The sequence below is a fragment of the Diospyros lotus genome, chromosome 9, assembly GCF_014633365.1.
Source record: "Diospyros lotus cultivar Yz01 chromosome 9, ASM1463336v1, whole genome shotgun sequence".
In the NCBI taxonomy this organism is placed as follows: domain Eukaryota; kingdom Viridiplantae; phylum Streptophyta; class Magnoliopsida; order Ericales; family Ebenaceae; genus Diospyros; species Diospyros lotus.
In genome coordinates, this window is record NC_068346.1 from 15,559,941 (window position 1) to 15,577,199 (window position 17,259).

General features: G+C 34.1%; 1 protein-coding gene and 1 non-coding gene across 2 annotated transcripts; one reads left to right on the forward strand and one right to left on the reverse strand.

Moving 5' to 3' along the window:
* Positions 1 to 641: 641 nt before the first annotated feature.
* Positions 642 to 837, reverse strand: LOC127810719 (U2 spliceosomal RNA). Its single transcript, XR_008025531.1, has one exon. It is a non-coding gene; the product is annotated as a U2 spliceosomal RNA (small nuclear RNA).
* Positions 754 to 8,219, forward strand: LOC127810304 (uncharacterized). The gene is made up of 2 exons (XM_052349696.1): positions 754 to 1,140; positions 8,068 to 8,219. The coding sequence occupies exons 1-2, from the start codon at positions 761 to 763 to the stop codon at positions 8,153 to 8,155; spliced, it is 468 nt and encodes a 155-aa protein (XP_052205656.1). The 5' UTR covers positions 754 to 760; the 3' UTR covers positions 8,156 to 8,219.
* Positions 8,220 to 17,259: the final 9,040 nt, after the last annotated feature.

Sequence of the window (17,259 nt, forward strand, 5' to 3'; positions counted from 1 at the left end):
TCAGTTTTCTTTTTAAATTTTTTTATGGAATTAAATTTAAAAAATAAGAATTAAATTTGACTAATAATAAATAAATAGTAGAATTAATTATTGAAATTTGATTATCTGATCCATTGCTTCCACCATCACACCTTTCTTCTTCATGATGCGCTATTACAGTCCTATTAAAGAAAGTACACAATAAAGCAAAAGCAAAGATCGCAAATGCATCAACTCTCATCAAATTCAATGATTGCAAGCCCCTATGAATCTCTGTGCAATTGAAACCCATTAAAGATTTGAATCTGCAACTGTGCAGGTGGAAAGTAGACTTCAAATGGAAGTTGGATTATGTTTCAGATCAACTATCATCGCGCACTAATATCATCAAGAGTGCCCCTTCCTCAGGCAGAGATCCACAAGCTCTCGACAAAAAGCCACAATTGCTCCGGAAGCCGATATCACTCACAGCCCGAGCACCCTTGGGATTTTGGTGCATGAGAGGACCCAGCCTTCGGCCCTTTGGAGGCAGCGGCTACTTATCGACTGATATTTCTTCACGCCTGATCGATGGTTATAAACTTCGCAGGATCAAGTGCAAAGCCTAAGGTCATGGGAACCATCGCATCAGTTCCTTCAAATACATTCGAGACTAGAATTGGGTGGGGTGCGCCAGGCCAAGGCAATAGTGTAACGCCAAGGCGACGCGCGAGGACCCCAGTAGCAAGCTACCGTGACGGGCCCTCCCCCTCAAAAAATTAATTTAATATCATGTGAGCCGATGGCCCACGTATCAGATATTAAACTGATAAGAACAGATACTACACTTGATCTTAGCCAAAAGGCCGAGAAAGGTATGCCTTCTATCATGCTCCCATCTTCATTTTTATTCATCCAATTCTCTCTGCTGTTGTTCCGTTTTCCCGATGTGGGACGAATGAACCATTGCTGTTGCAATGAGACCCAGAAAACAACTATGTGGGAAGCCTTGCTTGCAGCTTGGACCGTTGAGGAAGGAAGACTAATGCCAACCATCTATCTACCTAATCCTTCCAACTGTTGGTGGCATGGCAGAAACCAAACCCAACACCAGGATACGACGAGAAGGGGAGATCAAGCATGCCAGACCAGTTTTTGTGTGTTGAAGATTATAACGAAACGGTGACATCCCAAATCACCTTTCTCGTCTCCTCTTCTTGCTGAATAGATAAGCCCGCACCCCCTCGTCAATGTCTTTAATTTCATTCATCCAGGTTGATTGATCCTAATAATCATAAGCTTTTCATTTGTGGCCAAAAAAATCGTGAATATAAACTATAGAAACAATTTCCTAGTACATCTATCGACCCCTTTATAATTGGATTCTAAGAAATAGAGGTAGCTCTTTGCCACAGACACCATACATCCTTTCGTTTTTTTTTCTTTTTTCCTTCGGTTTTAAGTGATTTCAAGCTAACCTTAACTGAGAGAGACAGAGAGAGAGGGGGCCCCAAAAATGCACATCACACATTAAGCTAAACAGGTAGGTAGTCCTCTGAAGAACTCAAATGAAGAGGAGAAAGAAATGCACTTTTGCACAGTTGCAACAACAGATCAATAAAAGAGTTTTCTGCTAGTGCTCAATAATTCTATTCCCATTCCCCAGCAAAATCAAGACAAAAATTAAACAAAGTGAAAATATATATATATTATTTCCTCTGTCAAAAGGTAAAGAACAAAATAAAATCCATTTCAACTGAAGATCACCATCTTTCTCTCGACCTTGACCTGCCAAGTAACCAGACCGCAAGCATCAATTAAGCACTATAATAAAACAACTCACTTTTCTCAACCAAAACAATATATGCAAGGCATTATCCTAGTTACGTACAGCTTATATCCTAGCTAGTCATGTACACATGTCATGGATCAATACAAAATGTTTAGGTCAAGAAATAGAATATGATAAATACACAATGTCCGAAAACAATTTCTATTTCATGCTCCTTAAAATAGCAGAATAAGTTTTTTGGTCAAGTTCTTTGAAACTTGTAAATCCACCGGATGTACAATGAGAAAGTTGTGGCAATAGAAAAGCACGGATAAAGGGCAAACCAACTGCCTATGTGCCATACCTACTTATGTCCCTATTGCCCTAGAATCCTCTTCCCCATCCACCTTGGAAAAGTCCTCTATCATCACCTTGCCTTGTGCAGATATCTCCAGTGCCCCTTCATCGGAGCCTCTCCACGACCACCTCAAACTAGGGGTGAGTAAAGTTCGGGTAAATTGATCTAATCGAACCAAACTGGCAAGTTCAATCGGTTCGATTCGATTTGGTCATATTTTTTTTCCTAAAAATCGGTTATTTAGTTTGGTTCGATTATTTATGCCAAAATAATCAAATAACCAAATAATTGAAACTTACTTGTGACCGCCCCCTCCTTCCCAGCGCTAGAACTGAGAGTTATTACCTGTGAGTTATTACCTGTGAGTTCTTGACCCAACACCCCCCCCCCCCCGAGGCAGCTAGTCACCTGGAGTCTGGAGACCAAGACCGATAGAGAGAGAGAGAGCTTCCAGCAGACCAACACAAATCAATCGATTTTGTGTCCATCGGCGCGTCGCCATCAGTGAATCAATGATGGTCACCTCTGTCTTTGATGCCTTTGCCGTAGGCAGTTGGCCGTGCCCACCTTTCCATTCGTCGTCCAATCGTCCCCTTCATCTCCTTCGTCAGACCCACACAAACGCCGTTCCATCATTTCCTTGTTTCTTTCTTTCCTTCCTTGTGCTTGGACGATCAACCCACACCAACGACAACCGACTGTCAACAGAGCTTACTTAGGTTAGTATTGACAATTAGGTAACTTAGGTTAGTGTTTTGTAGGATTTTTTAATTTTTTTGACTTTCAGTTGGGTTAGTTTGTTGATGTATTTCTTCGTTTGCATTATGGGTTGTTCGTTTGTATTTCCTTCGTTTGCACAAACGAATTTATATTATCTCTTGTGTATTTCTTCTGTTCTTCTGCATTGTAAATGGGTTTACATTTTTCTGTTCTTCTTTATTGTAAATGGATTTGTATTCTCTCTTGTGTGTATTCCTTCGATTGCACAAAAGGGTTGCACAAACATTGTTCCTCTATTCCTATATATCAATTTATGTATCAACTTTTGGTTTTGCAAAATTATTTTTCGGTTATCGGTTCGGTTAACTCAATTTAGATTTTGGTTAGTTCGGTTTCGATTAGTTAGGTTAGCTGGGATTAGTTAGTTGGTTCGATTCGATTATTATATACAGTTCAGTTCGATTCAGTTAGTATTTTTTGGTCGGTTCTGTTCAGTTATAACCGAATGCACACCCCTACCTCAAACACCCTGGACTGAGGTGGTAGCCTTTTAAGACAACCAAAAACCCTGCCTGCTCCAAAACCTAGCCTTTTAATTGCTTTCTAACCAAATTAGACTTTGTCATCCAACTCTCTTCTTAGCAATTTTAAGTCCCTTTCTTTAGTGAGTACCAAATCATGTAAATTGTTATGTTCTCCACTAGGACCCTCCACACCTTCCCTGTTAGCATTTGAATAGGATATTTTCTCAAGTTCCCTTTTTAGATGGCTTATGTCAATTTTTTCAAGATCTATGCCTACAATTTTTTGCCTAAAACAATTTTTGAGGGAGAGAGAGAGTAACACTAAAAAAATCTCAAAAGATGTCCTTTATGAAGATAAAAGGGAGTTATCGTAATACTCCATGTTTGTATGAGGATGCCACGTAATTTCAATGAGTTTAGAATATCGAAAAATTAGTTTGATAGCAGTTATAAGTACCGAATCAACTGCAGGGAATACCTCAAAGTAAAATTGTCTAAGGAAAATTATATGGTCTCAACAAGCGTATCGAGATAGGATTTATGGTATTGAAAAAAATCAAATTCGAAACGATTTTCAGTACAACTAAAATGCAATTGCCATTTAGGCTGTAAAATCGAATCGTCGTATTGGACTCCCGAAAAATCAACAGAACCTTAGGGGGGCTCTGGTTTTGCGTAATGAGTAACCTTTTAGTGGTTTCAGATGAAACGACAGCTCGATGAGGACATTGGGGCAAAAATCGTCTTTATCGAGTAATTTGAAGTTCTTAATTTTGTATTTTTGGCATTGAAATGCAAATTTAATCGATGTTTGAGGGCAGGGTTGCAATAAGAAAATTGCCCAAGTGATATAAGATGAAAATTGGAATTTAATGGTATAATTTCTTATAAATATTAGTGTAATATATAATTATATTCATATATATATATATATGTAGGTTCGTAGCAGCAGGGGCGTGAGGCCATCCCATGCTCTATCTCCAAACTCCATACCCTGCAACTCCAGATCAACCGCACCTCTGCAAGCTTCGCCCATGCCTTTGCTAATTGTCCCATACCCTGCAACCCATTCCCTGCAATATTTGGAAGATTTTGCACGCCAAGAGTGGCGTCCAAGCTGATTCGGGGGCAGTGAAATGCCTATAAATAGGCATGAAGCTCGGCAAAATGAGAAGCAGCAGTGGCCGATCGAGAGAGAGAGAGAGATCAAGATTGAGAGATCGTGAGAGAGCTGGAAGCAACCAGCTCGCGGCAACCATGGCCGCAAGCTTCCAGCAAGCTCGAGCGGCCATGGCCGACGGGCAACGAGTAGGGTAGCAACGGGGAAGGCGGTTGCGAAGGCTAGCGGGGTGTGGCAGCGAGGGGAGAGCTTGATGGAGGCTCGGGAAGCAGCCGGAGGAAGCAGTTGCAGCCATGACAGCTATGGCCGCAACCAGTTGCAGCAAGGCTGCAACCAACCGCGGCCATCAGCGGCCGCAAATGGCTGCCAGCGGTGGCGCAGCAGTCAGGAAAGTCGGCGGAGGCCGACGAGGGCGATCGCGGCGGCCGACGGGTGCGGGAAGGAAGGCCGACGGAGCTCGGCCATGCGCACGCATGGCAGTGCACGTAGCAGGGGGTATGGGAGGAAGAAGAATGGAGGAGGAAGAAAAGAAAGAAAAGAAAAGAAAATAGGAAAACGATGGAAAAAATTCTAGAAAAATTCCAGAAAATAGGAAATTATATTTCGGTAATATTCCGGAGATTTTAGCAAGGAAAACGGCTTGGGCACGCATTTCGATGATATGGCATGCATATCGAGGGAGTTAGAGATGCTAAGTTAAGATAAGTAAAATTTCCTAGAAAATTCTAAAAATTCAATAATATTATTTTATGAATTTTCGTAGTGAAATATTTGAGAAAATATTTTAAAAATATTTAGTTTAGATTTATTGAGGAAAATAGGAAGAAATAGAGAGAAAATTAAAGAAAATGTAAGAAATTATGGAAAAATAGGTTTTAATGTTTATTTAAATAATTATGGTGATTAAGATGCTTTAAGGCTTAAGTTGAAGTGACATGTCAAATTTTGAGATTGGCACGCAAATCGAGACGATGCACGAGACAAGGCATGGATATCGAGGTAGCCCGATAAGCTTGAGAAGGTAAGTGATACTTCCCAATTAAAGTTAGTTTTATAGAAAATGTTTGGTTGTAAGTGATTTATGTTTAAGAAACCCGATCCTTAGGAATGTTTTCATCATATTGACATGCCCTGATATGTATCTATCACGTAGACTGCATACATGACATGACTATGAAATGCATAAATACACGTTGATATCATTGATCACGCGCATTTGTGGCCGTAGGGAGTACGAATTGGCACCGTTGCTTTACCAAAGGTGCACCCATACACCCCGGCTTTGAAAGAGGTGGCCGCAAAAATGGTAGGTAGCATGAGGGGTGCAGTTGACACCTACGAGAAAAGACATTGCATACACACATGACATAGCATTATGTACCCTTACTTAGATGATTCATCATCTAACTTGGGTTTTGTTCCTGGAATATTCAAACGTTCTAGATGGAGATTGTAGCAGATTCGAGGATAAATGATTCATGAAATGGCACTTAGTAGAGTGCATGAAGAATGAAATGTATGTTACGTAGCCCCTGTATTTAAGTTCTGCTACTTTAGATTCTGAACGTTTTGAGGAATGTTGAAGATGTAAGAATTTATTTATGATTAATGTTAAGATATCAGATTTCGATCCTTGCTTCCGCATTTGATGTGTATAATGATTCTCTTTCGAGATAAAATGTATTAAAATTCTAGGACAAATTCGAGGATGTTGTGGTTTAGCTTTAGTGTTTGAAAGAAAAAATTTATTGTCCCAAAATTGTCCCAAGTTATAACGCGCCCGGGAAAGTAGGGCGTTACAGTTATGCAATGCAACAGGAAATTGTCGACATGATATACAAAAAAACTGACCAGTTTTTGAAAAGTAATCGACTAGTTCTTGAACTTGTCAACCGATTTTGAGGGTTTGGATAAAGCAATCGATAGTTTGTCAAAATTAATTGATAGTGATTGCATCCTACATAGGACAGAGAGTTTAAATTTCTAATAACTTGACATAAACACACTTGCATATGCATTAAACACCAAGTTGAGTGTAATATCCCAAAATAAAAGAAAGTAATTTTGAATTTTTTTATGAATTTTTCAAGTGACTATGAAGCAGTTCAGAGAATTAGAGGTTAGTTTAATAGTTTTAAATAGTCAAATCAATAGAATGGAGTACTTTGGAACTTAGATATCTAAAGAAAATGTTATGACATGGATGAGTGTCTCAATACGAGATTTATGATGTTGAAAGAAATTAAAATGAAGATAATTTTCAATATAACTAAAACACAGTCTAAAAATCGAATGAGAGTAAAGGACTTCTGGAAAACCAACAGAACCCTGAGGGCACTACAATAAAATAATTTTTTCTCTACGATTTTTTTTTCTACGTAACAAATTTCATAGCAAAACGTTAACATTTTGCTACGAAACTATTAAAATGTAGATAATTAAAAGGAGCTAAAAATTTCCCACCAAATATAATTTTTAGCTACGAAAATTTTATCTACGCTATAAGTTTCGTAATAAAAAATTAATATTTTGCTACGTAATTATTAAATCGTAGGTAACTTAGATGAGCTAAATTTTGTTGCCACCAAATGTAATTTTTCAATATGAAAGTTTTATCTACAATTCAAAATTACATAGCAAAAAAATAAGATTTTGTTAAAAAATTATTAAATTATACTTAAAAGATAAGTTTAATTTTTTTAAATAAAAATAATTAAAATTAAAAAATATAAAAAAATAAATGAGAAAAATTCCCTCTAAAATATACATTTAAAAACTTAAATTAATTAAAAATAAACCTCCCAAACTCTCAAAATTTTTCACGAAATTATCGTGCAAATTATGTATTTAGAAAAAGAAACAAAGATAAAAATATTATAAAATTAATATTATAAATTAAAAAAATGAATAAATATTTTAAATAATTAATATTATTATATAATTAAAGTTATTATAATTAATTATATATTATTATATATTATACTAAAGTGGCGTGAATTGGGGGAGGCCTTAGGGCTGCCCAATGCATATATAATATAAGATATTTTAAAGGGAAATGATGGAAAAGAATTTTTGGAATGGAAGCGGTGCTCAGGCGGACAGTGAAAGAAATTAAAAGGGTAAAAAGAAATTGAAGAACGCAAATGGGAGAAAGAAATTGAAGAACGCCCAGTGAAGTTAATTAAAAGGCATTTGGAGACGGCAAGAAGAATTGAAGACGCAAGCAAGCAGTAATCCAGTTTGTACTTTTCTTCCTTGTAATCATTTATGTGGCCAGAGTTGATTTTTTTGTTTTTGCTGTTTGGATTCATTATTTTTATTTTAGTTATATAAGCACACCATATGTTTGATAAAATGCTTATGTTTCATCTTTGTGTGTACCATCTATTTGATAGAATGCCTATGTTTAATTAATTGTACAAGCACACCATATATTTAATTTTTGCATGTACCATCTGTTTGTCAAAAGTCCTTAGAGAAAACTTGTGAGACAGCGAGTGATACAATAGGAATTGGAGTATTCAAAGTGGAATATATTCAACAAAAATTATAAATATTTCATATTAAAATAAATTATACTAATTTGTCTGATCTTTTGTTTACTTTTGTTTTTCAGGTTCTTGACATGCAGAAGTAGCAGAGGCAGAAAGATGTTTGGAGCTAAATTTTCTATTGTGTTAACTTTTAACCATTTTCATTTTTGAATTTAATGTTGCTATTATTACATGTATTGGTATTATGTACTAGTCAGATTCAAAACAGTTGGAAATTGTGGCTGACATTAGTTTTATGTTATGAAATTAATTGAAAGTTTTTGAAGTTATATATTGTGCTTTAAATTTATATAGATTGTAAGGGTTGATGTAGGTTTAGAGAAAAATATTATTTCCAAAAAATGATTTTTTTTTTGCTAGAAAATTAAATTTAGTGATATCGTATATAGAATTAACTACGAAAATTGAACTTTTAATTATAAAAAATATTGGTAGAGAAAATTAATTTACTACGAAAATTGACATGATTAGCTACGATTTGATGTAGTGAAAAATAAATATTTTCTCTATAATTTGACATTCGTAGTAAAAGTTGCGTTATCTGCTACGAAAATCACCATCATCAACTACGAAAATCAGTATAATTAGCTACGATATATGTCATAGTAGAAAATCAATAATTTCTTTACATTTTTCTGATTGTAGAGAAAAGTGTATTATTTTCTACGAAACATTAAATCGTAGCTAAATACTATTAGCTACGAGCCTTTGGCTACAATTCAAGTTACGAATAAAAATTTGTAGCTAATTAGTTTTTGCTACGAAAATTAAATTTTTAACTATGAAAAATTTCGTAGAGAAAACTAAAATTTGTAATACCCCAAAATAAAAGAAAGTAATTATAAATTTTTTTATGAATTTTTCAAGTGACTATGAAGCAGTTCAGAGAATTAGAGGTTAGTTTAATAGTTTTAAATAGTCAAATCAATGGAATGGAGTACTTCGGAACTTAGATATCTAAAGAAAATGTTATGACATGGATGAGCGTCTCAATACGAGATTTATGATGCTGAAAAAAATTAAAATGGAGACAATTTTTAATATAACTAAAACACAGTCTGAAAATCGAATGAGAGTAAGGGATTTCTGAAAAGCCAACGGAACCCTGAGGGGGCTCCAGTTTTATATAAAGATCAATCCTGAAGTGGTTATAGGATGAAATGATAGTCTTGTAAGGACACCAGAGCAAAAACATACTTATCGAGTAACTTTGAGTTATTAATTTTAAAATTTCGGTATTTTAATCCAAATGAAATTGATATTTGAGGATATAATTGTAAATATGCAATGCCTAAAGTGGGATTAAGAATTTAATTGAGGGATTTATACATAATTTCCATGATTTCAATAAATTATACATATATATTATGCATAGTATATTATATAAATTATATGTATATATATATATATATGTGTGTGTGAGTGTGTGCTTGGTGGACAAGAATTCTAGAAGAAATATAATATAATATATATAAATTAAAGTGGTGCCTTAAGTGAAGTGGAAGGCAAGAATATGTGATAAATATAATATAATACATATAATATACTTGGAGCTTAAGATTGAGGTAGCATAAATAGGCAATGGATGCAAGGTAGAGAAGGCACAAGGAAGAGAAGAAATGGAGGAGGGAGAAAAAAAGAAAAAAAATAGTAGAATTTTTTTTAAAAATTCTAGAAATTTATTTGAAACTCGAGGAACGTGCTAGGGCTCAGAATTTAGCATTTAAAGCCTAACACGAGAGTCGAGGTTGAGCACAAATTTTGAGACATTCCAAATTGTATTCAAGGTGAGTAGTTCTATCGAAAACTAGTTTTGTTGCATGTGAATGGTTGTTTTCATGTAGAAGGTTCATCCCAAAATATTTTATACATGTGTATTGAATTTTGTGCATTAAATATGGTGCATTGAAATGTCGTTTTATGTAATGCATCATTTCATGTTGTCGTTATGGCATTGGCATGTGTATGGGATATGGGTAGTGTTTTCGGGATGCTTTTGAGTAGGAACACAATCTCTGACGTGATTGTGGTAAGCCGGGTTCCTACATTAAGGTTGACATTCCCGTATCGAGAATGGTAATGATTGTTCCCGAGGTGCCAGAGAGATGCGTTGATATTGCCCCTCTTAAGTTAGAATTGTGTTATGCCAATGCGTCGATGTGATCATATTGCCATTATGGGTTAAACATTGTATGGGATTCTCTTTGGTTGGGATAGGTTGGGATATGTCAGTTTGTTTCATAGTCTTACATATATTTATAAAAATATTTTTGAACTCTCACTTAGAAGATTCAGCATCTAATTTGGACTATGTCCCTGAAATATTCAAACTTTCCAGGTAAAAGCAATGGCGCCAAGGGAAATGAGGTTATCGAGATGTAGCCGTTGATTACATTGGAGACCTTTAGCATATATTTTGATTCTGTTTGAGGTGTTATTGAGGGATTAATTTCTATGTATTTTGTTTTGAAGATGTCATGTCAAATAATGGTACGGTTTCTATATTATGAATAAAGGAATTGCGGTTATGTATCATTTGAGGTTTCGATCTTACTTCCGCTGATGTGATGATATTACCTGTCTTAGTTTATTAATTATTAAGTTTGATATGCTGAGAAGGTAGAATTGAGATTGTCGGGATTTAATTTATATTGAGTGTATGTTGAAAAAAAATATATTCTTGAAATCCCAGATTAACGCACGCTTGAAAAAGCGGGGTGTTACATTGAGACTCTAATACCACTGTTGGGATGCTCATATAGATGTGTGCATATTTTAAAATTTTTTACGTCACATGTATCACAACGGAACTTAACACAAATCATATGATACTTGGATGTTTAAGCAATGCACGGTTGCATCTCATGTAATAAATTGAGTGTTTCAATACACATCTATCAAGAAGATGCAAACGATGATGTAGAAACACTTTCTACAAGAAGACATCTTCCTCTTCAACTTGTGGAGGGCCTAGTTGTTCCACACTAAGCAAGCATTCCAAAATCCCTTGAAGCCTTTTTTGTGCTAGCTTGAAGACAACAAGCTTTCAGTACTCATTTTGTTCTCCTTTTGGTCTTGTAAACAAGCTCAACAATTGAGCAAAAACCACCAACAAAAAGTTAGAAGAAGAAAAGAGAAAAACTGCAAAAGAAGAAAAAAAACATCTCAAGCAAGAAGTAGTCGAGAGATATATATGAAAAAGCTAGCTTAATCTTCTTAAACCTTTTTCAAATCAACATATTAGGAGGTCCAATGAGAAGTCTCCACCTCTTACAACATGCCTGAGTAAATGGTGCCAGATGACAAGAAAATAAACAAACCATTGATTCTCGAAACTTTCGCACACAATCTACCGATCGAAAATTGTTTACAGTATTTATCGAGCTATCAATAGTTTTGAAACTTTTGAGAAATGGTTTACCAACTCATGAAAGAAGTTGACAAGTTGGTCCTGCATGCTGCATGGTCATTTCTTTACTATATATGATCCATTAACACTTAATGAATCCTGTCATTAACTCTTAATGTTACAAAACCTACCATTAACTATTAATAATGTCGAGAACATTACAAGTGACATAGATCAGATTTCAGATGCTTCACTTTTCAGTGTGTGACTTTTTAGATTCACTATTAAGTAGCAATTAGACAACATCAAACACCTTTAATGCTGATCAAACACTTTAACCAATCTTAAGAATCTCTTCATCTTCTTAAGACATTCTGACAATCTTGAGTGACATATCTCAACATATCAGGATAATCTAAGTGGAAATGAAGTTAGTTGTTTTAGCTTTTGATGATGAAAAACTTTAAATCTTTGATATTTGAAAAAGAAATATATTTTATCTTTGGAAATCAAAAATGAAAAATCCAAACAATGCCAAAGAATAAATATGCTTTCAATGTATGCAAAATCTTTGGTATTTATTTTGAAATCAATCCTTTGTATTTATTTTGAAACCAAATGAGTTAGAGTATCAAAATATTTTCTAAATCATGAACATTCTCTTTAAATGCAAAATTGTTGACCATGTTAGTGAAATTGTAGATCGTTTTGTGTCTTTGGTAATGGGCTGTCAAATTAAGGCAAAACTATTGATTTGTTTGTTAAAGTAATTGATCATTTTTTGCCTTTAAGCAAAAATAGTTTACCATTTTTGTGAACTATCAACAAGCAATTTCATGCTTTTTGTATTTTTTGTGTAAGTTTAAAATGATTCGATCGTGATTGTATCATGTTGAGAGTTTCTCAAAATTGTTAACAGGTTGCTTAGATTGTCAACTAATTTTTGAAAGAAGTCATCATTTTTTTAAAATTATCGATTGTTTGTCCAAAGTCGTAAGTGTATTTTAGATTTTTTTGAAGAAAACAATTGACTAGTTTGAAAGACTATCAACAGTTTTCTTCACCAAGAGGTTTAAATGTCTAGTTTTGTAGGCATTAATTGACTCCAATGGCTAGTCCAACAGCTATTTAATTCAAAGGATAGACAAAAACTATAAGTACCAGCCCTAGGATGTACTGGAGAAGTGGATCAGGTGGTAGAAGCTTACAAATATTATTATTCTTTTCACTAGTGCTTATACTTTCAATATTTCTCTCAACCAAGACTGTATATTATTTCTAATTTCTTGTTAAAGACTTGTTCTATATTGTAGAGAGATATTTGTAATTGAGAGTGTTAACTCTCAGATCATTCTATTTGTAAATTGTGTTGTAAATTCCTAATAGTTGTGTTAGAGGGTTTACTTAGGTATAAGTCGGAGTCTGTAATTTTCTAACGATTTTATTAAAGGGCCTACTTGGTTAAGTAGGAGATTATAGTAGATTTTGAAATCTCTAGTGGGGAGATAGAGTAGTGAAGTAGACTAGGTTGACTTGAACCACTCTAAATCTTTTGTTTATCTTGATTTATATTCTTTTGTTCCTAATTCTCTGTTTTGATATTTCTCTTTAAAACCTTTCCAAATTTTTAAAATTTATAAACACCCAATTCATCATTCCTTCTTGGGTGTGAGGTACCATTAGACTACACAAAGCTAACAAAGTTTATTCATTGCAAACCTATTACAGTTGATAATTACTGTATAATACAATCTTTCCATCACCTAACGTCCCGACTAAGTGAGAGTCATGATGGAGTGATAAACTCACAAATTTAGTAATTATGCTACTGATCTTAATCAGTGTGGTTGGATGACACATCATAATACTTTTTTCTAATCATCCATGCCTTAACTAAGGACTTCTTTTATCATAGTAACAGAAGACCGCATAAGATGTTAACTTCATCATAATAAAGGTAATGGATCCTATTGACAAGTACCCATCTCCATGTACTAGTAAAATGAAACCACACGATGAACATTCCCACCTCATAATTGGATGAGTTCGCTTATCAGCAAATCTTACACACCAATATACAAGACAACTATGTTGCTTCAAGTCAAAAGAGTAGTTACATAATCACAACTTGATAACAAAATCATTATCCACTTTGCCATGTGATTTGCTATCACGTTATGTTTAATGCGTTGTTGAACTAACAATCACTCACGAGGTTACTATAAGCATCACATGCTTTGTGGTATGTGACTCATCACCCTTTATCATTAGTATCATATACTAATCAAAGTAGTAAACTTATGTGCTAGTCCATAATCAGTTAATCAAAGTCCCTATTTGAAAAATCTAAGAATTAAGAACATTTAAGAAATCTTGTTACCAAATAATCTCATCAACATATTCTTAACAATTTTTAATAGAAAATCTAAGGTCTCATTCATACAAGAATTGGAGAGTAATGAATGAAGATAAATTTGTCATTACTCATATACAAAGATACATCAAATGTTTTATACCCAATAAATGTCATCTAAATATAGCATTAAGACACATCACTAACAATTAGTAGTCTTATGTGTGTCATGGTATATACCTATCCTGACATTACTCATGTGATTAGTCTTGTTAGTAGGTACATTGCAAACCCTAGGAAAGTTCATTAGTAGGTAGTAAAATGGGTTTTGAGATACTTGAAGGGATTTGTTGATACTTGTATGGAGTTTGGGACTAGTGACAAGAATTTGGTTGGCTATGTTGACTTAAACTTCGTTTGTGATCTTGACAAAAATAGGTCATTCACAGGTTGTGTTGTTTGGGTACTAGTGTTATCAGTTGGAAGTTGATTTTGCAGTCCTTTGTGGCTTTGTCCACTGTAGAAGCATAATATATGGCAATAACTATGATTGTTAAAGAAGCTATTTGTCTTAGAAGCTTGTGTGGTGAGCTTAGTTGGGATCAAAAGGTGCAAGTTGTTTAATGTGATAGTCAGAGTGCTATTCACTTGACTATGGATCAAATGTTCTAGGAAAAGACAAAGCACATTGACATTCACTGTCATTTTGTGATAGATGTTAAAGGAAATATCATTGTGAAGAAAATTGGTACTAATGATAACCTAGCTAACATGTTGACCAAGTTTTTTTCCTTACAGCAAGTTAACCATTGTTTGGATTTGATTGGTGTGAACACTTGAGGTGGAGTTATGGATTCTCTACATTTAGTGTTTCTTTCTTTGGGAATTCGAGTCAAGGTGGAGATTTGTTGGGTTTATGCCTTTAATTCCACAACCCAAAGCCCATTTTGGACCCGTTATCTCTTTGTGTGATTAGGGCCCTTTATCTCTCTTATATATAGAACATTTCTATATGCATTTAGAATCAAGAGAGAGTTAAGGAATAAATCATTATACTCAAAACAATTTCATCTAGTAGATTTGAGATTATCCATTATGTTGACGTAGGCTTATGTCGAACCATGTAAATCTCTTGTGTTCTTATTCTTATCTTCAATTCACACACACACACACATAGAGAGAAGTTTGAATCCAAACCATCACTATAATCATGTTATTGCATTAGGTTTGGTTACAATCCATGACTATATTTATATTTAATTCTATTGAAATGTGCATCTTTTGTTTTGTAGAGAATTGAGTTGTAAAGAGATCCAACTAGTTTTGAACTTTTTACACGTATCAAGCATTTCAATAACAAATTGTTGTAAATATAAAGCTTCGAATCAAATTTAATATTCATATTGTCATTATAATATGAAACTCAACTTTGCTTCACAACTTACTTGCATCTAAATTTCTGTTTTAAAATGAGTTCACTAGGCAACATGAGGAGAAAGACTCATCATGTACATCCAATGAGGGGAGTTCTCAAGGTAAGTTTAGTTACATTTGACGACAACCTTTATATGGATGTGGTTAGAGGAAGGAATAAGAAAGGACATGTATTTGGGCTAGGGATAACCAATCCTGCTTAAATGGTTGGCTCCTCTAGTGAGGTTGTGTCTTAGTTTGAGCTTAACACTATGCGTCAGATAATCTTTAGCCTAACCCCTAAGTTACATGAGCAACAAAAGATGATACGCACATTTTTCGCACTTAGGGATTGCCTATAAGCCCTCAGCCCATCCTTCACTAGTTCTAACTAATCTAGCTTATCCATCGTAGCCAACTGCTTTGGTCGATCACCTTAGATAGCCACTCCAACCACTAATACTCATAACCCAACCAACACTTATGGGGATGATGATGAGTTTAATGATTTTGTTGATGAGAAGCCTTGATATTATGAAATTTCTATCTTATTATTTACTTATTTTTGAATTTTATTGATAAGGAACCTTACTATGACATTTTTGAAATTTGTTATTTATTTGTTTGCATGTATTTAGAGGATTTTGAATGATTGTTCAAATTAATTACTTAGAGACTTTGATTTATTGACTTGGAATCACATATTACTGTTGTGATTATTGTGGGGATATCATAGGTTATTAGTATCAAACTTTTCCCCAATTCAAAGTAGATTTTGGATTTGTGAAATTTGGAATCCAAATTCTAAGTAGAAGCCAATTCTTTTACATTAGAGACATAATTTTTTTCTGTCTCTAAATCACTTTTCAACTTTAGAGGTGGAATTATTTTCATCTTTAAATTAACTCTTAGAAGAGTAACGAATTCCATCTCTAAATACAAAACTTAATTTTTTCCCTAAGTATTTAATTATTTTTATGGTGGAATTGGAAACAAATTATAAGATGAATTATGAGATAGAATTTTCTAGGTTATTTCTGTCTCTAAATAGAGGAGGAAGTCAAAATTTCCTTATGATGGGTCAACGACGCTAATAATAGAGAGAATTTGAAATATTTCTTAACCTTGTTTTATAGTGAGGGTTCAAGATATATATGGTTATCTCAAATTATGAGAAAAATTATAACTTTAGAGAAATTAAAATATAAAAATATTTTTAAAATAATAAAATAATGATCTTTTATTTCTAACAAGCAGTTAAAAATCATATTATCATTCAAATTGTCTTTCTTTTTTATAATAAGCAAGAGGTTTGAATGCCACAATTAATTAATTGTATATTGGCTTGAAAATAATTTAGAAGATGGAAACAAGACAAAGGAAATTGTGGTATGTCATGGGACTATATGAAGATGGGGAGGAGTTTGGTGGATCGTGGCATGTTACCTATATAAAGTATTTGGCAAAAGCATATTTATGGTCATAAATTTTTGTATTTTTTTTTATGAAATCTTAATTTTTTTTGTAGTTTCAACTATGTCTTTAAAGTTAGACCAAAATCATATTTATGCCCTTGTACTTTTCATGGTTTCAAATATGTTACTAAATTATGTAAAATCATTTATTTAAACACTTGGCTAGTATGTGATACACACACGCACTAACGTGCCAGTTTTTTAGCATCTCCTTAACTTCCTTTCTTTCTTTTTCTTTCTTCGACATCTCTTATGTCTCCTCCAATTGAGCTATGTAGGCCAATTAGGTTTGAGAGGTCATTGACATGCCCAAGTCGATGATCACCTTACTGTTTGGAAGGATCGAAGATGAGGTCAGTTTGGGGCAGCATTTCTTATAGGAAACGTAATTGGAGAAGACGTGGAAGAAAGAAGAAACGCAACCAGAAAAAAAGAGAGAAGAAGTTGAGAAGACGCTAAAGAGAGAGAGGAAGTTGTGGAGATGTTGTCAAAGAGAAAGAAGGAGTTGAGGAGACTCTAAAAAACTACCACGTTAGTGCACGCGCATATCAGTTGCTCACCAGTAGTTTAAATGAGTGATTTTGCTTAGTTTAGAAGTACATATGGAACCATGAAATGTTTAGGATTTCACAAAAAAAAAAAAACAAAAGTTTAAGAATATAAA